This window comes from Rousettus aegyptiacus, unplaced genomic scaffold (genome assembly GCF_014176215.1).
Source record: "Rousettus aegyptiacus isolate mRouAeg1 unplaced genomic scaffold, mRouAeg1.p scaffold_m13_p_5, whole genome shotgun sequence".
Taxonomy (NCBI): domain Eukaryota; kingdom Metazoa; phylum Chordata; class Mammalia; order Chiroptera; family Pteropodidae; genus Rousettus; species Rousettus aegyptiacus.
Genome location: NW_023416308.1, coordinates 25,098,764 through 25,117,466, shown reverse-complemented (window position 1 = coordinate 25,117,466; position 18,703 = coordinate 25,098,764). Strand labels below are relative to the sequence as shown.

The following is an 18,703-nucleotide window of genomic DNA, read 5'->3' as shown; positions in this document are numbered from 1 at the left end:
AAGGAAGTGTCACAGTACAATTTACCTTTAAAAAAAAAAAAATACTTATGATCTATGTAAAGAAAAGACTGTTTGAGAAAGAAAGGGATGGTAAACGGCAAGAGTAGAAGTGGGAGACATTCATTTTTATTAAGAAATCCAGGGAGATGAAGGAGGCTGAACTACAGTGGTAGTAATAAAAATAGAGAGAAGTATTGAGCTTCCAGATATATTCTGAGGGTAGTTAAGATCAAATGAGTATCTCTTTCTTCATTAAACAACTGTTTATTGTGTGCTGTAATACATCAGACTCTGTTCTAGGTACTGGGAATACAGAACTGAACAGGACAGAACAGAACAGGACAAGGTCCCTGATCTTAAGGAGCTTATCTGATATTACATATTCCCGTTGGGAATATGTAATATCAGATAATAAGTGTTACAAAAAATAAAAGAGTGACAGAGGTGAGGTAATAATTTAGGTAAGTCAGGGAAAAAATTGCGTAAAGGGGTAACATTCAAGCAAAGACTCAGAGTAAGCACAAACCACACACATATTTGTGAGTGAAGTACTCTGCATAAAGGAAACAGCAAACGAAAAGCACTTAAGCTGAGAATGAGCTTATGTTGTGAGCAGATCAGCAGAGCCAATGAAGGTTTTAGAGACATTTTTGAATTTTGTTTGAAGTGTGAAGAAAAGCCATGAAAGTTGAGAGCAGGGGAGGGATACGCGATTCACATTTTAGAAGGATCGTTCTGTTTTTCTGAACTGTTGAGGAATAGTAATACGAAAAGACAAGAAAGCCTTCAACTAGAGTGGTACTAGTAGGGGTGTTGAGTGGGATATATTTTGGAAATTATTTGAATTGAATAGGATTTGTTGTAATTAATATAGAATATGAAAATTATGTCAAGGATGATTTTTAGAGTTCTTGCTTAAGCAACTGAAAAGCTAAATGTAACATTTACTGAGATGGGAGAAACTGGAAAGGAACAAAGTAGAGGAAAGAGACCAAAAATTGTTTTAGGTCATAAGATGACCATTAGTAGAACAGAAATGTTAGGTAGGCTGTAGCTATAAAAGTCCAGAGTTCAGGGAGAGGTCAAACCCAGAGATAATTTTGTTTTTGAGAGTTACTGATGCTGGCTGATGATTCTCAAGAACCAACTTTCTTCATATTTGAATTTTACTGGCTCAATTCTTAGGGGCCACCTATTGTTTAAAATTTATTCCTCCTATGGGTATACTGCAATAGCACAATTTACCAACATGTACAAATTCTAACCATAAAATTTCATATGTCCTTGGCTTCAAACTAAGATAATCGATGGATTTTTATAAATTACCAAAAAAAAGAATACAGGGTCTCGATCTAATATGTTCAAAACATTAATATAAATTTTATTAGAAGAGCAAAGTCTTGGTAAACCTAACAGATAAAAGAACCAGGAATCAGATCTATTTCTATTACTGTTTTCTTATTTTTTTCCCTCCTCTTTTATTCCTTACCACCTAGAAGCTTAGTCACCAATAAGTTCACAGAGTTAGCTATTCATTTTCAAAACAGAATTTATTTCTGTAATAAAGAATTAAAATGACTGTGAAAGAAAATATAGAAAAATATTTAAAATGTGCAACAATAATTTTAGAATAAAGGTAGTTAAGCATGAGTTTATGTTCGTTCAACTTCTACTTGAAAGACAAACCAGCCTGTATTTTGTATTTATATTTTATTAACTACACCAGAAAAAAACCATACCTACTTGCAATTTTAATTAATAATTACAGTTCAAAAATGGGTTTATATACTTGGTCAGGCCCTTTTCAAAATAGGAGTACAAATCTTAGGGATGTATTTTTTAAAGTTGGCTTTACTTTAGACTGATAAATCTACTGTCCAAAAGTCACGAGGGCTGTTTTTACTAATTCATCCACTTAATTAAATCAATGTGGAAGCAATATGTACTTTTTGGATAAAGCTAAATGTTGTGGTAAAAATGGGACAAGAGTATCATCTTTCATTATGTTAGTATACAAGCTGGTAAACTCATATATCCCCAAAGCTTGGTTTCCACCAGGTGAGTCTAAAATTTAGACAATAAACATAGATGAAGAAATATCCAATAAATTCTATCCATCCCTTCCCCAAAGTTTTATTTACAATTAAAATATAGGTATTATTTATGTGCAGAACATACAAAAGAATTAGAAAATGTTTGGCCGGAGGGAAGACAACTCTTTAGGGACTATTGTTTGCAGTTTGCAGAATAGGATAATCTTCTCTAGGAAGAATAATGTCAACGTAGCAGCACTATATTCACCAGGAATCCCAGAGCCAATGGATCTATCATGTGGCAGGAAGCCAAACCTTCTGGCTGCTTACGACATCACTCAGCTTCCCTTTAATCTTCAGGAAGTGTCTCTTGAATTCCAATCCATCACCCTATATTAGGAATAATATCCAAAAACAATGTCAAAAAAAAAAAAAAAAAAGCCTATGCCATAAAACCAAACATTCTAGTGATAAGACAAATATCTACAAGTATGTCCAGCTACAATTTCCTTCAGGTCCTCTTATGAAGACCAAATACCTTGGGAGAAGAAATGGCTGCATAAATAATTCTGACTTGATTTCAGGCTCATTACTGTTTCTGCCACACTGGGCTCAGAAAGCAGATACAATGGCATCTTGTCTGGACTTAAGTCATTATTTTCCATAGGTATTAGAAGTTTGTAAACTCAAAATAAACTATGCAACTATACTGAACCCTTGCCAAAATATCGTTGCAAGAAAGACAATGTTTCATTTATAAGAAAGATTTTACTATACTAGGATCTTAATAATTTAATTCCATGCCAAGCATCTTGAAAACAGTACTGCAGTCAATCTCCAATATAAAGAAGGTGGCCTCCTCCAACCTCTTTTAGAGCTATGTATTATCTCTCAAGAAACTGAGAAGATGCTATTTTTGTCTGATATATCAAGGGCTTTAAAACTATAACCTCAGAACCAATAATTTCTAAAGAGATAATCAGAAATGTGAACAAAACTATGTACGTAATTTAAATCACAGAATTACTTGTAACATGTAAAGTTTCATTAATTATAATGTGCAAACATTTTTGACAAATTGTAACTTTTATAAAAAAGATATATCTGAATTCAATAAGAAAAAGTTTAGAATGCTTCAAAATTATTAAGGATAATTATTTTAATGGTAAAAATAATTTAGGATTATTTTTATTTTCTTATTTGTTACTTACATTTTCTATAAAAACTAATAACTTTTATGAGAAAAATATCATTTGGAGAAACTATGTTTTCGAAGAATAAAGACAAGAACAACTGTTCATAATATTAAATGAAAAAGCAAATTACCATATATTTATAAATGCCACGTGTATACAAATATGCCATTTTAAAATAATCTCCACATAAGAGTATCTCTATAGTATATACTATTAGTAACAGTAAGACAATTATAATAAAATATATCAAAAATAAATCTCTGTTCTCTCTGGATAAGATTAAACTTGATTCTTATTTTCTTCTTTATACCTTTTTATATTTTTAAAATTTCTACAATGAACATATAATACTTCTTTAATAGCAAAACAAAGTTGTTGTTTTTTAAAAAAAAAAAAAAAAATGAGCTGTCCTACATACCTTAGAAAGCCGGAAATCAACCAAGATCTTCTCATCCATTTCTACTAAATTGACTTTAAAAATAAGTTTATTGTTTCTTCTATCAGTTGTTGATACAGTAACCTAAGGAAGTAAAAAAAAAAAAAAAAAAAAGGTTAAGTCAGATGTGTGAGTAGGGAATACTCTAAACAAAAACTATAATTTCAGGTCAATGATACTGCAGGGTATCACTCTGAGATGCACTTCTTCTATAAAAGTGGCAGCACCAACTGACAGGGCTTTTCCTCTCCTCGTGGGCGTGTATGCCCGAACCAGACTGAGGGCAACCAGGATGCAGCTCCATTAGCAGAGAACATGTCTATGTGAGTCTCAGCAACAAAATAAAGTAGTATTTTGCCAAAAAATAACTGAAGAATAAAAAAGTGAAAAGAATAAAAACAGAATGAGAGGAAAAACAAGATTATTAGAACATAAGAAAGAAAAAGAGGCCAGATTTGTGGCTGAAAAGCTATCTCAGTAACCAGAAGTTGGCAAAGACCTGAGAGGCCTTGTAACTCACTTTTTCAATGTTTTAGGACATTCCTATTATCTGTAAAGAGGCTTAGGCTAGATGAGCAACTTGCAAAGAAAGGGCCAGCCAATGGCCAGCACCAAGACCCCAAAAGTGGATGAGGCCATCTTAGACCACCAGCCACAGTAAAGCCATGAAATGACAACAGCTGGATGAATAAACTCAAGCAAGATCAGCAGATCAGTCCAGCTAAGCCCAGCCCAAATTACAAAACATTTGTAATAATTCTCACTTCGAGGAATGACTATAAAAAGTACCTAGGTGTACCACAATTGTGTAACAGTGGACCAACACAATATATTCTAGGAAAATACAAGATACTCAACACATATGAATTAAGCTATTACACTTCAAAGACAAAGAAAAATTTTCAAGGTTCAGGCAGAAAGAGTGAATCAAGGAGGATGCCAGTTAAAATGGTGGAGTAAGGAACTCAAAAAGCTCACTAACACCACAATGCAATGAAAAACTGGCAAAAATGGTCAGAATCAACTTTTTTAGAACACTGAAAACTAAAAGCTTGCAGCAAAACAGGAGCACTCATACAAAACAGATGAAACTCAGAACAGAGTCTTCTTGCACTGTAACTTCTTTATTCTCCTCTCCTCTCCTCAGCTCTGTAGTAGCCTTACAAGTGTCAGCAGAAAACTTTATTCACAAATTGTCTTAAGCTAATATGGCTTCCTGGAATGCTTTCTCTGAACACTTGTCTCTATTTTGCCTGAGTAAATAGATCTCGTTGTGTGCCAAAGTTGCCACCTGGGGGAGGTATCTATCAAAAGTATTCACAGGCAAATCTTTAGCCTCTACTTACTGAGGCAATGTGTAACAGCTGGGGCAAACAACAGCTTACCCAAGAAGGTTAAAAGGTAATGCTTGGAAGTGAGATATTTGTGAGGGATAAAGGCTATGAAAATCCCTTACATATTTCTGGTAATCTGAAAGGCTATGCTCATGCACAAGACAGTGTACATGCTCAGGAAAGATCAGAGAAGCCCCTAAATTCTGCCTCTGGCTAGCCATGAGGCATTGCACAAGGAGTAAGTGAAGTCTATGGCACAGTTGAAAACTCTGGCTGAGCATTGGCATGCTTGACACACTTACACAACCCATCTGCAAAAATTAGAAAAATTTTTTTTAGTATCAAGAGTATTAGGAACTCTTTATCCAATTATTAGCTGACTACTAACCTAACAACAGAGATTTCACAGGCCACACATGACCACAACACACATACAGACTATACAAAATTAGATCAGAAGTCACTAAACAATCAACAATTACATTAAGTATCAACAACAAACCCTGGGAAGGAGGGGAATCTGATTTTTGAAGATGTCACATTATAATATTCGAAATGCCCAGTTTTCAACAAAAAAGGATAAAGCATACAGAGAAATAAGAAAATATAGCCCATACACAGGGGGAAAAAAGCTGTCAAGAGAAACTAAACCTAAGGAGCAGAAGGAAATGAAGAAAAAAAGAACGAAGATTAAAAGACCTGCAGGACAACATCAAGTGTCTCAGAATATGTACAACGTGAGGCCCAGAGGGAGGGGAGAGAAAGGGGCAGAACAAATATTTGAAAAAATAATGGCCAAAAATGTCCCAAATTTGTTGAAAAACAATTTACACATCAGGAACCTAAATAAACTTAAAGTAGGATAAAATTAAAGAGAGCTACACCAAGATACATCATATTCAAACTTTTAAAAGACAATAACAAAGAGAGAACCTTGAAAACAGACAGGGAGAAGTGATACATCATGTACAAAGGATCCTAAATAATATTAACACCTAATTTCTCATAAAAAACCATGGAAGCAAGGAAGCAGTAAGATGATGTATTCAAAATGCTGAAAGAAAAAAATTGTCAAGCAAGAATTCCATGTCCAGCAAAACTACCATCAAAAATGAAGAAAAAATTTGAGAGTCCCAGTTAAAATCTGAGTTTGAAACTACTAGAACTGCCCCAAAAGAAATGCTATAGGAAGTCCAATAGGCTGCAATAAAAGGACACTAGATAGTAACTCAAATTTACACAAAGATATAAAGAACACTGGTAAAGGTAACTTGCACAAGTAAATACAAAAAACAACAGTAATGGGTTTTTTTGGAACTTCTATTTTTTTTCCTACCTGATCTAAACAACAATTATTATAGACTGGATGTCAGAAGTATGGCGGAGAGATGTCCCCAGATCTCTCTCCTTAAAACAAGAATAAGCTGAACATTTAAAACTTAACAAAAAACACTCAACCTGCACACAAGCACATCTGAGTGAAAAATCTGCAAATAAGAGCTATCACAGGTCAGAACTGCAGAAAGGAGGTAAACTGTAAGAAACAAATAAGTTGCCTCTCCCAGCTGGAGCTCCCTGCAGGAGGAGGGGGATAGAAGAAGTTGCGGTGGGTTCCCTGCACAGCCCTGCCGGAGAGAGCTGTGAGCTTCATGCAGAGGCAGTGCCCAGGGACTAGGGCAGATGGCAGAGAAGTGGGGACGGTAGAAAATTAGGGATGGCAGAGAAGAATAGTTAATTCTCACCAGTCTAAGTTGCTAAACGCAAAGTTGAGCCGCAGCCCCTGTCCTGAAACCAGATGACACCTACCCCTATTAGCCTCCAAGACCGAACACTGCTAAGCCCCAGGAGAGCCTGAGCAAGTACTACTGAAACTGTTGCTAACACTGACAAGGACTGAGACTGAGGGTAGCAAGTGTGATTAAATATTTATAAGAAAAAAAGGCATTATTATTACTTTATATAAAGCAAGGATCCAAGATGCTTAGACTCCACCTACTGGAAATCAAAAAAACAAAAACAAAAACAAAAACCATGCCTTCATAGCAACAGTCTAAAGAGAGACCTTTATATAATACATCTTTCTGGAAAAAAGGCAGAATATACTTCCATTACTGCCCAGGCAGAGAAATAGTTCCATTAAACACCAGGAACAACCAAGGTGACAAACCAGCTCAGAAAGAAAGAGAAAAATCTCCAGAAAATAAACTTAAAGACACAGAAATATGCAACTTAAATGACAGAGAATTTGGGATGATACTTCTGAAAAAATGCAATGAGATCCAAAATAATTCTTATCAATAATTTCAGGAATTGAAAAAACAACTAGATCAGTAGAATGAATTTTTCAGCAAGGAGACTGAAACCTTTAAGAAAATCTGGCAGAACTTCTGGAGATGAAGAACACAGTAAAAGAGATGAAAATGAAAGCAAGCTTGAGAAACAGAAAGAAATACAAGAACTAGCTGATACCATTAGAAAAGGAAACAAGAATAATGAGCATTATCGAAGGGGAGGAAAAGGAACAGGGATTAGAAAGCATTTTCAGACAAACAGTTGATGAGAATTTCCCCAAATCAAAGAAATGAACTGAAACTTGGAATTCAAGAAGTCAACAGAACACCTAATTATCTTAACCCCAAAAGGCCTTCTAAAAGATATATTATATTAAAATGATCAAAAATCAATGACAAAGACAGAATTCTCAGGATAGCCAGGGAAAAGAAGATGGTAATCTATAAAGGAAAACCCCTTAGATTATTGTCAGACTTCTCAACACAAATGTTACAAGCCAGAAAGAAGGGGGATCAAAATTTTAAACTATTAAATGCAAGGAACTACCAGCCAAGAATAATGTATTCAGCAAAGTTCTCCTTTAGATATGAAGGAGAAATAAAGACCTTTCCAGACATACAAAAATTGAGGGGATTCTCCACTATGAGGTCTGTATTACAGGAAATACTAAAAGGAGTCAGCTCACCTAAAACAAAATGACAAAAGAAAAAATTGCTATTGCAAGATAGTAAAGAACATTCAGCATACATAGGACAAACTGAGACGACGACAGGAAAGGGGAGGATTCAAAGATCTAAATTCACAAAGGGGAACGAAGATAAGGCACACACAGAAGAAAATGGACTACTATATATGTAATTACCTTCTATGTATATGTAATGTTATCACACGCCAATGACGCAGAACTGAAGTATATAACATAAAACAAGAAGGACCAGAGGGAAAACCCAACCAAAATAAAAAACAGAAACAAAAGGACAAGGAATCAATGGAGACACCAAGCTACCAGAAAGCAAAAGATAAAATGGCTATAGGAAAATCTCATATTTAAATAATCACCCTAAATGTTAATAAACTGAACTCACCAAGGAAAAGACACAGAATTGCAGATTGAATCAAAAACAAAATCCCACCATATGCTACCTCCAGGAGACACATCTCAGTTCCAAAGACAAATACAGACTCAAAGTGAAAGGGTGGTAAATGATATTTCAAGAAAATGGCATTCAGAGAAAAGCAGGAGTAGTGGTATTAATATCAGATGAAATAGACTTCGAAATAAAAAAGGTAAAGAAAGATACTGAGGGACACTTCATAATGACAAAGGGAATCATGTACCAAGAAGACATAACATTTAGTAATATCTATGCTCCCAATCAAGGAGCCTGAAAATATGAAAGCAATTACTAACAGAACTAAAGGGAGAAACTGACCGAAACACTATCATAGAAGGGGACCTAAATACCCTATTGTCAGATGTGGACAGATCATCCAAACAGAAAATCAGTAAGGAAGTAACATCTTTAAACGGCACATTAGACCAACCGGACAAAATGGACATTTACAGAGACTTTCATCCCAAAATAGCTGCTTATATTGTCTTCTCTAGTGCATATGGAACATTCTCAAGGATTGACCACATACAGAGACACAGAGATAGCCTCAACAAATATAAAAGGTTGAAATCATACCAACCATATTCTCTGAAGCTGGAGATCAATTGTAAAAAGAAAAGTGGGAAGAACTATAAATACATGGAGATTAAACAACATGATACTGAAGAAAGACTGGGTCAGAGAAGAAATAAAAAGAGTGATCAAGAGATACATAGAAACAAATGATAATGTCGCACAACATATCAAAATTTTTGGGACAAGGCGAGAGCCGTAATAAGAGGAAAGTTCATACAGACTCTTAGCTATACTCGTCAAGGAAAAAGAGAGAGGACTCAAATAAATAAAAGCAGAACTTAAAGAGGAGAAATAACTATGAACTCTATAGAAATACAAAGGATCATAAAAAATTTCTATGAGCAATTATTTGCCAACAAATTGGATGAACACATTCCCAGAAACATATAATCTCCCAAGATTGAGTCAAAAAGAAACAGAAAATCTAAACCAACCAAGGACCACCAATGAAATAGAATCAGTATCAAAACACTCCCCAAATACAAAAGTTCTAGACCAGATGGTTTCATAGGCGAATTTTACCAAAGAATTAACACATAATCTTCTCAAACTATTCCAAAAAATTCAAGAAGAAGGAAGGCTCCCTAACTCCTTTCCTGAGGCCACCATTACTTTGATTCCAAAATCAGACAAAGATATTACAAAAAAAGAAAACTATAGGCTGATTATCTCTTATGAATATTGATGCTAAAATCCTCAACAAAATATTAGCAAACTGAATTCAGCGATTCATTAAAAATATCACACACCATGATCAAGTTGGATTTATTCCTGGGATGCAAGGTTGGTACAATATCCGCAAATCAATTAATGTGATATACCACATAAACAAATTGAAAGATAAAAATCATGTGATCATATCCATAGATACAGAAAAAGTATTCGACAAAATCGAGTATCCATTTATGATAAAAACCCTCAGCAAAATGGGAATAGATGGAACATACCTCAACATAATAAAGGCCATACATGACAAACCTACAGCTAACATCATACTCAATGGAGAAAGGCTAAAAGCATTTTCTTTAATCAGGAACAAGATAAGGATGCCTACTTTCACCACTCCTCTTCAACACTGTATTGGAAGTTTTAGCCACAGCAATAAGACAAGAAAGAGGAATAAAAGGCATCCGAATTGGAAAGGAAGAAGTAAAACTCTTGTTATTCACAGATGACATGATATTATATAGAGAGATCCCTAAAGATTCCATCAAAAACTGTTGGAACTGATCAATGAATTCAGTAAAGTAGCAGGTTATTCAGACGTCAGTGGCATTTTTATACACTAATGATGAACTTTCAGGAAGAGAAATTAAGAAAACAATCCCATTTACAATTGCATCGAAAACTATAAAATACCTGAGAACCAAATTAACCAACGAGGTAAAAGACCTGTTCTCAAAAATATAAGACATTGAAAAAAGAAATTGAAGAGACACAAATAAATAGAAGCATATACCATGCCCATGGGTAGAAAGAATCAACATTATTAAAATGGCCATACAACTCAAAGCAATCTATAGATTCAAAGCAAACTCTATCAAAATACCAATGGCATTTTTTAGAGAGCTAGAACAAATAATCCTAACATTTATATGGAACCGTAAAAGATCCCGAACAGCCACAGTAATCTTGAGAAAGAAGAACGAAGTTGGAAGTATCACACTACCTAACAGCAAACTATGCTACAAGGCTATAGTAATCAAAATGGCATGGTACTGGCCTAAGAACAGATTCATTGATCAATGGCACAGAATAGAAGGCCCAGAAATAAGTCCACGTCTATATGCTCACTTAATATATGAGAGGCAAGAATACACATTGGAGTAAAGACAGTCTCTTCAATAAATGGTGTTGGGAAAACTGGAGTTACATGCAATAAAAAGAAACTGAACCACCTTCTTACATTGTATACAAGAATAGATTCAAATGGACTAAAGGCTTACATGTAAGACCCGAAACCATAAAACTTCTAGAAGAAAATATAGGCAGTAAACACCATGATCAAGTGGGCTTCAACTCAGGAGCATGGGGATGGTTAACATATTCAAATCAATTAATGTGATATACTTAATACCCAAATTAAAAAAGAAGAATCATGATGATATCAATAGATGCATAAAAAGCCTTTGACAAGATACAGCATCCATAAATGATCAAAACACTTAACAAAATTGACACAGAAAGAAAGTAACTTAACATAAGAAAGGCCATCTACGACAAACCCTCAGCTAACATTATACTTACTGGTGAAAAACTAAAAACCTTCCCTCTAAGATCAAGAACAAGGCAAGGCTGTCCACTATCGCTACTGTTATTCAATATAAAATTGGAGGTCCTAGCAAGTGCAATCAGACAAGAGAAAGATATAAAAGGCATCAAAATAGGGAACAAACAAGTCAAATTGTCACTATTCTGTATATAGAAAACCCTAAAGACTCCATAAGAACACTACTAGAAACAATAAACAAATACAGTCAAGTTTCTGGATACAAAATCAGTGTTCAAAAAATCCATACCATTCTTATACCCTAATAATGAAGTGTCAGAAAAAGAAGTGGAAAAAACAATTCCTTTTGCAATTTCAACAAAAAGAATAAAATACCTAGGAATAAATTTAACAAAACGTGTGAAGGACCTATATAATGAAAATTATAAGACCACATTAAAAGAAATTGAAGAAGATATAAACAAATGTAAAGATATCCCATGTTCTTGGATTGGAAGAATCAACACAGTTAAAATGAACTTATTACTTAAAGCATTATATAGATTTAACGTAATCTCTGTCAAAATCCCATTGGCATTTTTTAAAGAAATAGAACAAAAAATCATCAAATTTGTAAAGAAACACAAAAGATCCCAAATTGCCAAAGTCATCCTGAGAAAAAAGAATGAGGCTGGAGGCATCACTCTGCCCGACTTCAAACTATAGTACAAAGCAACAATAATCAATACAGCATGGTATTGACAGCAAAAGGGACACATAGACCAGTGGAACAGAATTGAGAGTCCAGGAGTAAACTCATGTTAATATAGGCAAATAATTTCCAACAAAATAGCCAAAACATACAGTGGAGAAAGGAAAGCTACTTCAGTAAGATACTGGGAAAATTGGAAAGCCACCCGCAAAGGAATGAAACTAGACTATTGTCTATTACCACATGCCAAAACTAAGTCAAAATGGATTAAGGATATGAATATAAGACCTGAAACAATAAATTGCATGGAAGAGAACAAAGGGACTAAACTCATGGACCTTGGACTTAAGAAGGATTTTATGAATTTGACCTCAAAGGGAAGGAAAGTAAGAGCAAAAATAAATGACTGGGACATCAAACCTTTTGCAAAAATAAATGAATGGGACATCAAATCTTTTGCTCTGAACAGCAAAAGAAACCATCAACAAGGTAAAGAGACAACAATCCAGATGAGAAAATATATTTGCAAACAATGCCTGTGATAAGAGCCTAATTTCCAAAATATACAAAGAACTCATATAACTCAATAACAACAAAAAAACACAAATAATCCATTCAAAAAATGGGCAGAGGACCTGAACAGACACTCCTCCCAAGAAGACAAATGGCCAACAAACCATATGAAAGGATGCTCAACATCGCTGGCTATTAGAGAAATGCAAATCAAAAGTACAATGAGATACTACCTCACATTTGTTAGAATAACTGTCATCAATGGGACATGTATTAACAAGTGTTGGAGAGGATGCAGAGAAAAAGGAACCCTCATACACTGCTGGTAGGACTGCAAATTGGTACAGCCACTATGGAAACAGAATGGAGGTTCCTCAAAAAATTAAGAATTGATTTACTATATGATGCAGCAATGCCTCTACTGGGTACTTACCCCAAAGACTTGAAAACGCATATATGAAAAGATATTTGCAGATCGATGTACATAACAGCATTATTCACAGTGGACAGGATATGGAAGCAAGTGAGGTGTCCTACGATAGATGACTGGCTAAAGAAGCTGTGGTACATACATACAATGGAATATTACTCAGCCATAAGAAGAGATGAAATATTGCCATTTGCAACAACATGGATGGACCTAGAGATAATCATGCTAAGTGAAATAAGCCAGACAGAAAAAGTTGAAAATCACATGATATCAGTTACATGTGGGATATAAAACTAAAAGCAACAAACAAACAGCACAGAGGCTCATGGAAATGGAAAATAGACTAGTGGTTACCAGAGGGTAGGGGACGGAGTGAGGAGGGAGTGGAGTAAAAGGGGTCAAATATGAGGTGACAGAAAGAAATCTAACTATGGGTGGTGAATACAATGTAATTCATATATGTCTTATTGATGAATTGTATACCTGACACTTACTGGATTTTGTTAATCAATGTTACCATAATTTAAAAAATAAAGCATTACTAAATTGAAAAAAGTAAATAAAAGACAATTATATAAAACATTAAGTATAAATGAATGTTGTTGGGTACACAATGCATAAAGGTGTAATTTGCAATAATAATAGCATAAAGAGGAAGCAGAACTATAAAGGAACAAATTTTTATGTACTATTGAAATTGTTAGTATTAATCATAACTAGATTGTTAAAAACTAAAATATTAACTGCAATCTTCAGAGAAACTACTAACTAAAAGAAAAAAGAGTAAAAGAAACATGAAAAGATTTTAAATGGTATACTAAAAAATGTCTATCAAAAACAAAAGAATAGTAATGGAAAAATTGAGGCACAAAAAAGACATAAGATGTGCAGAAAACATTGCAAGAAATGTAGAAATAAGAATTTCCTTATCAGGAAGCATATTAAATATAAATGGAGTATACTCTCCAATAAAAAGACAGGTTGACAGAACAGATTTTAAAAACAATTTAAATATATGCTGTCCGTAAGAGATAGTTTTAAAGATACAAATATATAGAAAATAAAAGGAAAAAATTAATACATGCAAACTATAACCAAAACAAAGCTGGAGTGGCTATGCTAATATCAAACCAAGAAGACTTTAGTAAAATTATTTTTTGCAGGAAAGATATTATATAATGTTAAAAGGGTCAATACAAGAAAAAGCTATAGCAATTATAAACATATTTACCTAGTATCCAAACTCCAAAATATATGAGGCAAAAAGTAAGAGAATTAAACTAAAAAAATCAGTTCAGCAGTAACAGTTGGAAAATTCAACACTCCACCTCAAAAATGAATATAAAAATCAGACAAAGATAAACAAGGAAATAAAAGATACGGATAACACTATAATACAAGGCCTAACCAACATGGATAGAACATTTCACCCACCAACAGCAGAATACATTCTTTTTAAGTATACATGGAACATTCTCAAGTATAAACCACAAGTTAGGCAACAAAACAAGTCTTAACAAATTAAAATTACTGAAATACTATTAAGTGTCTTCTCTGACCACAATGGAATACAATTAGAAATCAATAACAGAATTTTAGAAAATTCACAAATATGTGGAAATTAAACAACACACATAAATAACAAGTGGGTCAAAGATGAAATCACAAGGGAAATTAGAAAATAGTTTTATACGAACAAAATTGAAAGCTCAACATACTAAAACTGATGGGAAGCAGCAAAAGCAGTGCCCAGAGGGACATTTATACTTATAAGCATTTACATTAAAAAAGAATGCTCTCTAATAACTTAGGCTTTCATCTTAAAAAGTTAGGGGAAAAAAGAGCAAGGAAAATTCAAAAGAAATAAATAAAATCTAGAATAGAAAACCAGAAAAATCAGTAAAACTAAAGTTAGCTCTTTGAGAAGATAAACAAAACACAACTTTAGCAGCCAGATTAAGAAAAGACTCAAATTACTAAAATCAGAAATTGAAATGAGAACTATCTCTATTTGCAAATACATAACATGATCTTATATATAGAATACCCTAATGATCTGCAGAAATAACTACTAGAGCTAATAAATGAGTTCAGAAAATTTGCAGGATATAAGTTCAATTTACAAAAATCGGTTGCATATATATACACTAGCAGCAAACATTTTAAAGTTTCATTTACAATCATATCTATAAGAATACCCAGAAAGGTAGAAGACTTGAATACTAAAAACTACAAAATATTCTGCAAAGAAATTAAATAAATGGAAAGACAATATTGTTAAAATGGGAATATTCCCCAAATTAATCTACAGATTTAATGTAATCCTTATCAAAATTCCAAAGGCCTTTTTTTCTTTTTGTAGAAATGGACAAGCTGACTCTAAAATTCAGAAATGCAAGGGACCACAAATAGCCATAACGATCTTAAAAAAAAAATTAAAAAGATTCACATTTTCCAATTTCAAATTTTACCACAAAGCTACAGTAATCAAAACAGTATGGTACTGTAATAATTGAAGACATATAGATCAATGGAATAGAATTGAGAATCCCAGAATAAACCCATACATCTATGGCCAATTTATATTCAATAGAGTGCCAAGGCCATCCAATGGGGAAAGAACAGACTTTTCAACAATTAGTCTTTTCATCAAAATGGATGGAAAACTTAAATGTAAGAGCTAATCCTAGTAAGACAGTTAGCGGAAACAAAAGTGTACATCTTCATGATCTTGGAATAGAAAACAGTTTTAAAGTTTGGTATCAAGAGCATAAGCAATAACAAAAAACTATTTTTAAATTTTGTGGATCAAAAGACACTCACCAAAAAGTTAAAATGGGATAATAAGAGAAAATATTAACATATCAGATATCTTACAAAGGTCAAGTGTCTAGAATATATAAAGAATTCTTACAACTCAATAGTAAAAATTAGAAAAACAACACAGTTAACATATGGTGTAAAGGATTTGAACACATATTTCTCTAAAGAAGGTACATAAATGGTCAATAAGCATATGAAGAAATGGTCAACATCATTAGACATTAGGAAAATGCAAATCAAAAGCACAAGAAAATTACACTTCACAAACAAGAAAAGCTATAATTAAAAAAACAGATAATAATAAGTGTTAGCAAAGGTGTGGAAAAATTGCTAGTGGGAATATAAAATAGTACAGCTGCTTTGGAAAATCATTTAGCAGCTCCCCAAAATGTTAAACATAGAGTTACCATACGCACTAGCAATTCCATTTGTAGTTATATACCTAAGAAACTGAAAACATTGTTATGGGCGTAGCTGTGTCCCCTCAAAATATGTATGTTGAAGTTCTATTGCCTGCTACCTTAGAATGTGACTCAATTTGCAGATAGGATCTTTAAAGAAGTAATTAAGCTAAAATAAGACCATTAGGTGGGATGTAACACAACCTGAACTGTGTCTTTGTAAGAAAAGAAAATTAGGATTCAGAGAGACAAGACACCAGGAATGCATGCACAAGAGGAAAGACCATATGAGGAGGCAGCAAGAGGGTGGCCATCTAAAAGCCAAGGAGAGAGACCTCAGAGGTAACTAACCCCACCAGACACCTTGATCTTGGACTTCAGTTTCTAGAACTGTAAGAAAATTTGTTGCTTATGCCACCTTGTTTGTAGTTTTTGTTATGATAGCCCTTGCAAACTAACACATATATGTTCACACAAAAACTTGTACAAGAATGTTCATAGCAGCATTATTCATAACAGACAAATGGTAAAACACTCTCATGTCCTTGAGCAGATAAATGCATGAACAAAATGCAGTCTATCCATGTGATGGAATATTATTCAATCATAAAAAGGATAAATGCTATTTGAAAACATTATGCTAAGTAAAAGAAGACAGACACAAAGGGCCACATATCATATGATTCCATTTGTATGAAATGTCGAGAATAGGTAGTCCATAGAGACAGAAAGAAAATTAGTGGCTGCCAGGGAATGAAGGAAGGAGGAATGAGAATTGACTGCTAATTTGCAGTTTATTTGGGAGACAATAAAATGTTCTGGAATTAAATGGTGATGGTTATACAACCTTGTGATTATACTAAAAACCACTGAATTGTACACTTTAAAATGTTTAAGGTGATAATTTTCATGTTACGTAAATTTTATCTCAATAAATCTTAAAAATATCTCAATAAATCATTTTTAAAAAGTTAATTTTCTAAGCAAGTAAAAGGAATATAAGGCTAGCCTTGGATTTCTGCATAGTAACATTCACCCCCAACTTTTAATTTTTAAAGCTTACAAACCTACAGAAAAGCTGAAAGAATTGTACAATAATCCTATACCCTTCATTGGCCTTATTGACCTAGATAAGTATGTTAACTTGTCTTTATGTAGTTGGTTGCTTTTTTTTTTAGTTTTTATACTAGGTTACAGACAGCTCATACTTTGCTTCAACATGTTCCTTGTATGGACAAAGACATGCTCCTACAAAACACAATACTATGATCATATCCAAGAAATCTGAAATACAAAAATGTTATTAATATGAAACCCATATTCAAATTTCCCCAATTGTTCTAATAACATCCTTTATAGCTGGGGTCCCCAAACCCCGGTCCGAGGACCGCTACCAGTCCATGGCCTGTTAGGAATGGGGCCACAGAGGAGGAGGTAAGCAGCTGGCAAGTGAGCGAAGCTTCATCTGTATTTGCAGCTGCTCCTCAGCACCAGCATCACTGACTCAGCTCCACCTCAGGTCATCAGGCATTATTAAATTCTCATAGGAGCATCAGTCCCTGGTGCCAAAAAAGTTGGGGACTGCTGCTTTATAGCTGTTTTACTTTAAAGTGAAAGATCATAAATTACATTATTTATCAGGCCTCTTTAGTCTCCTTTAACATTAGGAAATATGCTCCTCTATTTGGTTTTCATAATATTAAGATTTCTGAAAAGCCTAAAGACATTAGAATGTCAATGTTATAAATATACTATAGTAACAAATAAAAATTGGTAGGTGGGAACAGACGAGATGGAGGAAGTGTGGGATTATTAATGTATCCATCTTTCATAGAAGGGCTTTAATTGTTACTGTTAGAATTTACATATATATAGTTTTTAAGAAAATGCCAACTTGAGCCTTAATATTTTTAATATATTAGAGAAGTCTTTTAAGAAATATTATTTCTTAAGGTAAAAAACATTCTACTTAAGTTCCTTCAATTCCAATTATCTTTTTCAAACTAAACTAATTAAAATTTTAAAATATACTGATAATGATAGTTTTTTTATAGCAAATATTTAAATTTTTCTTCATGAAAAGATATCATGAAAATCAGTGAAATAATACCTGATTCATACAACTCTTCTTCCATTGATAGCCCAATTTCTCACAAGTCTCTTTCAGGCATTGGTAAGATTTATCTGCATCCAATTTAGTAAAGAATCGTGTCATTCTTTTGACCAAACGCTGCCAAGGGTTCTATATGTCAAATAAAGAAAAGCAGAATAAATCTAACATTAACAAAAGCAGTTATATCATTGCTATTTAATCTGAAAATTGTTTTCTGTGACTTAAGATTCTTATCCATGAAGGTCTCCTCCAATTCTCTCAAAAAAATCTGTATAGTCTACGGCCATGCTACCCTGTACAAGCCCGATCCCGTCTGATCTCGGAAGCTAAGCAGGGTCGAGTCTGGTTAGTACTTAGATGGGAGACCACCTAGTACTTAGATGGGAAGACCACGTAAAAAATAAATTAAAAAATAAGGGATTGTAAGATGACAAGTTCCATGCAATCTGCAAGGTCAACCAAGAGTTACCTCGCCTAAAAAAAAAAAAAAATCTGTATAAATTAGTGTTAACACTATTAA

General features: G+C 33.7%; 1 protein-coding gene across 1 annotated transcript in view; it reads right to left on the bottom strand.

The window, feature by feature from the left end:
* Positions 1–1,353: 1,353 nt before the first annotated feature.
* CHEK1 (checkpoint kinase 1) overlaps positions 1,354–18,703 on the bottom strand; it is a 35,731-nt gene continuing 18,381 nt past the window's right edge. Inside the window, exons 11-13 of the mRNA XM_016122629.2 lie at positions 18,181–18,312; positions 3,648–3,749; positions 1,354–2,423 (exon numbers count right to left, since the gene is read on the bottom strand). Of these exons, the coding sequence (XP_015978115.1) occupies positions 2,328–2,423; positions 3,648–3,749; positions 18,181–18,312 (330 nt within the window). The 3' untranslated portion in view covers positions 1,354–2,327. The remainder of the gene's footprint in view (positions 2,424–3,647; positions 3,750–18,180; positions 18,313–18,703) is intronic.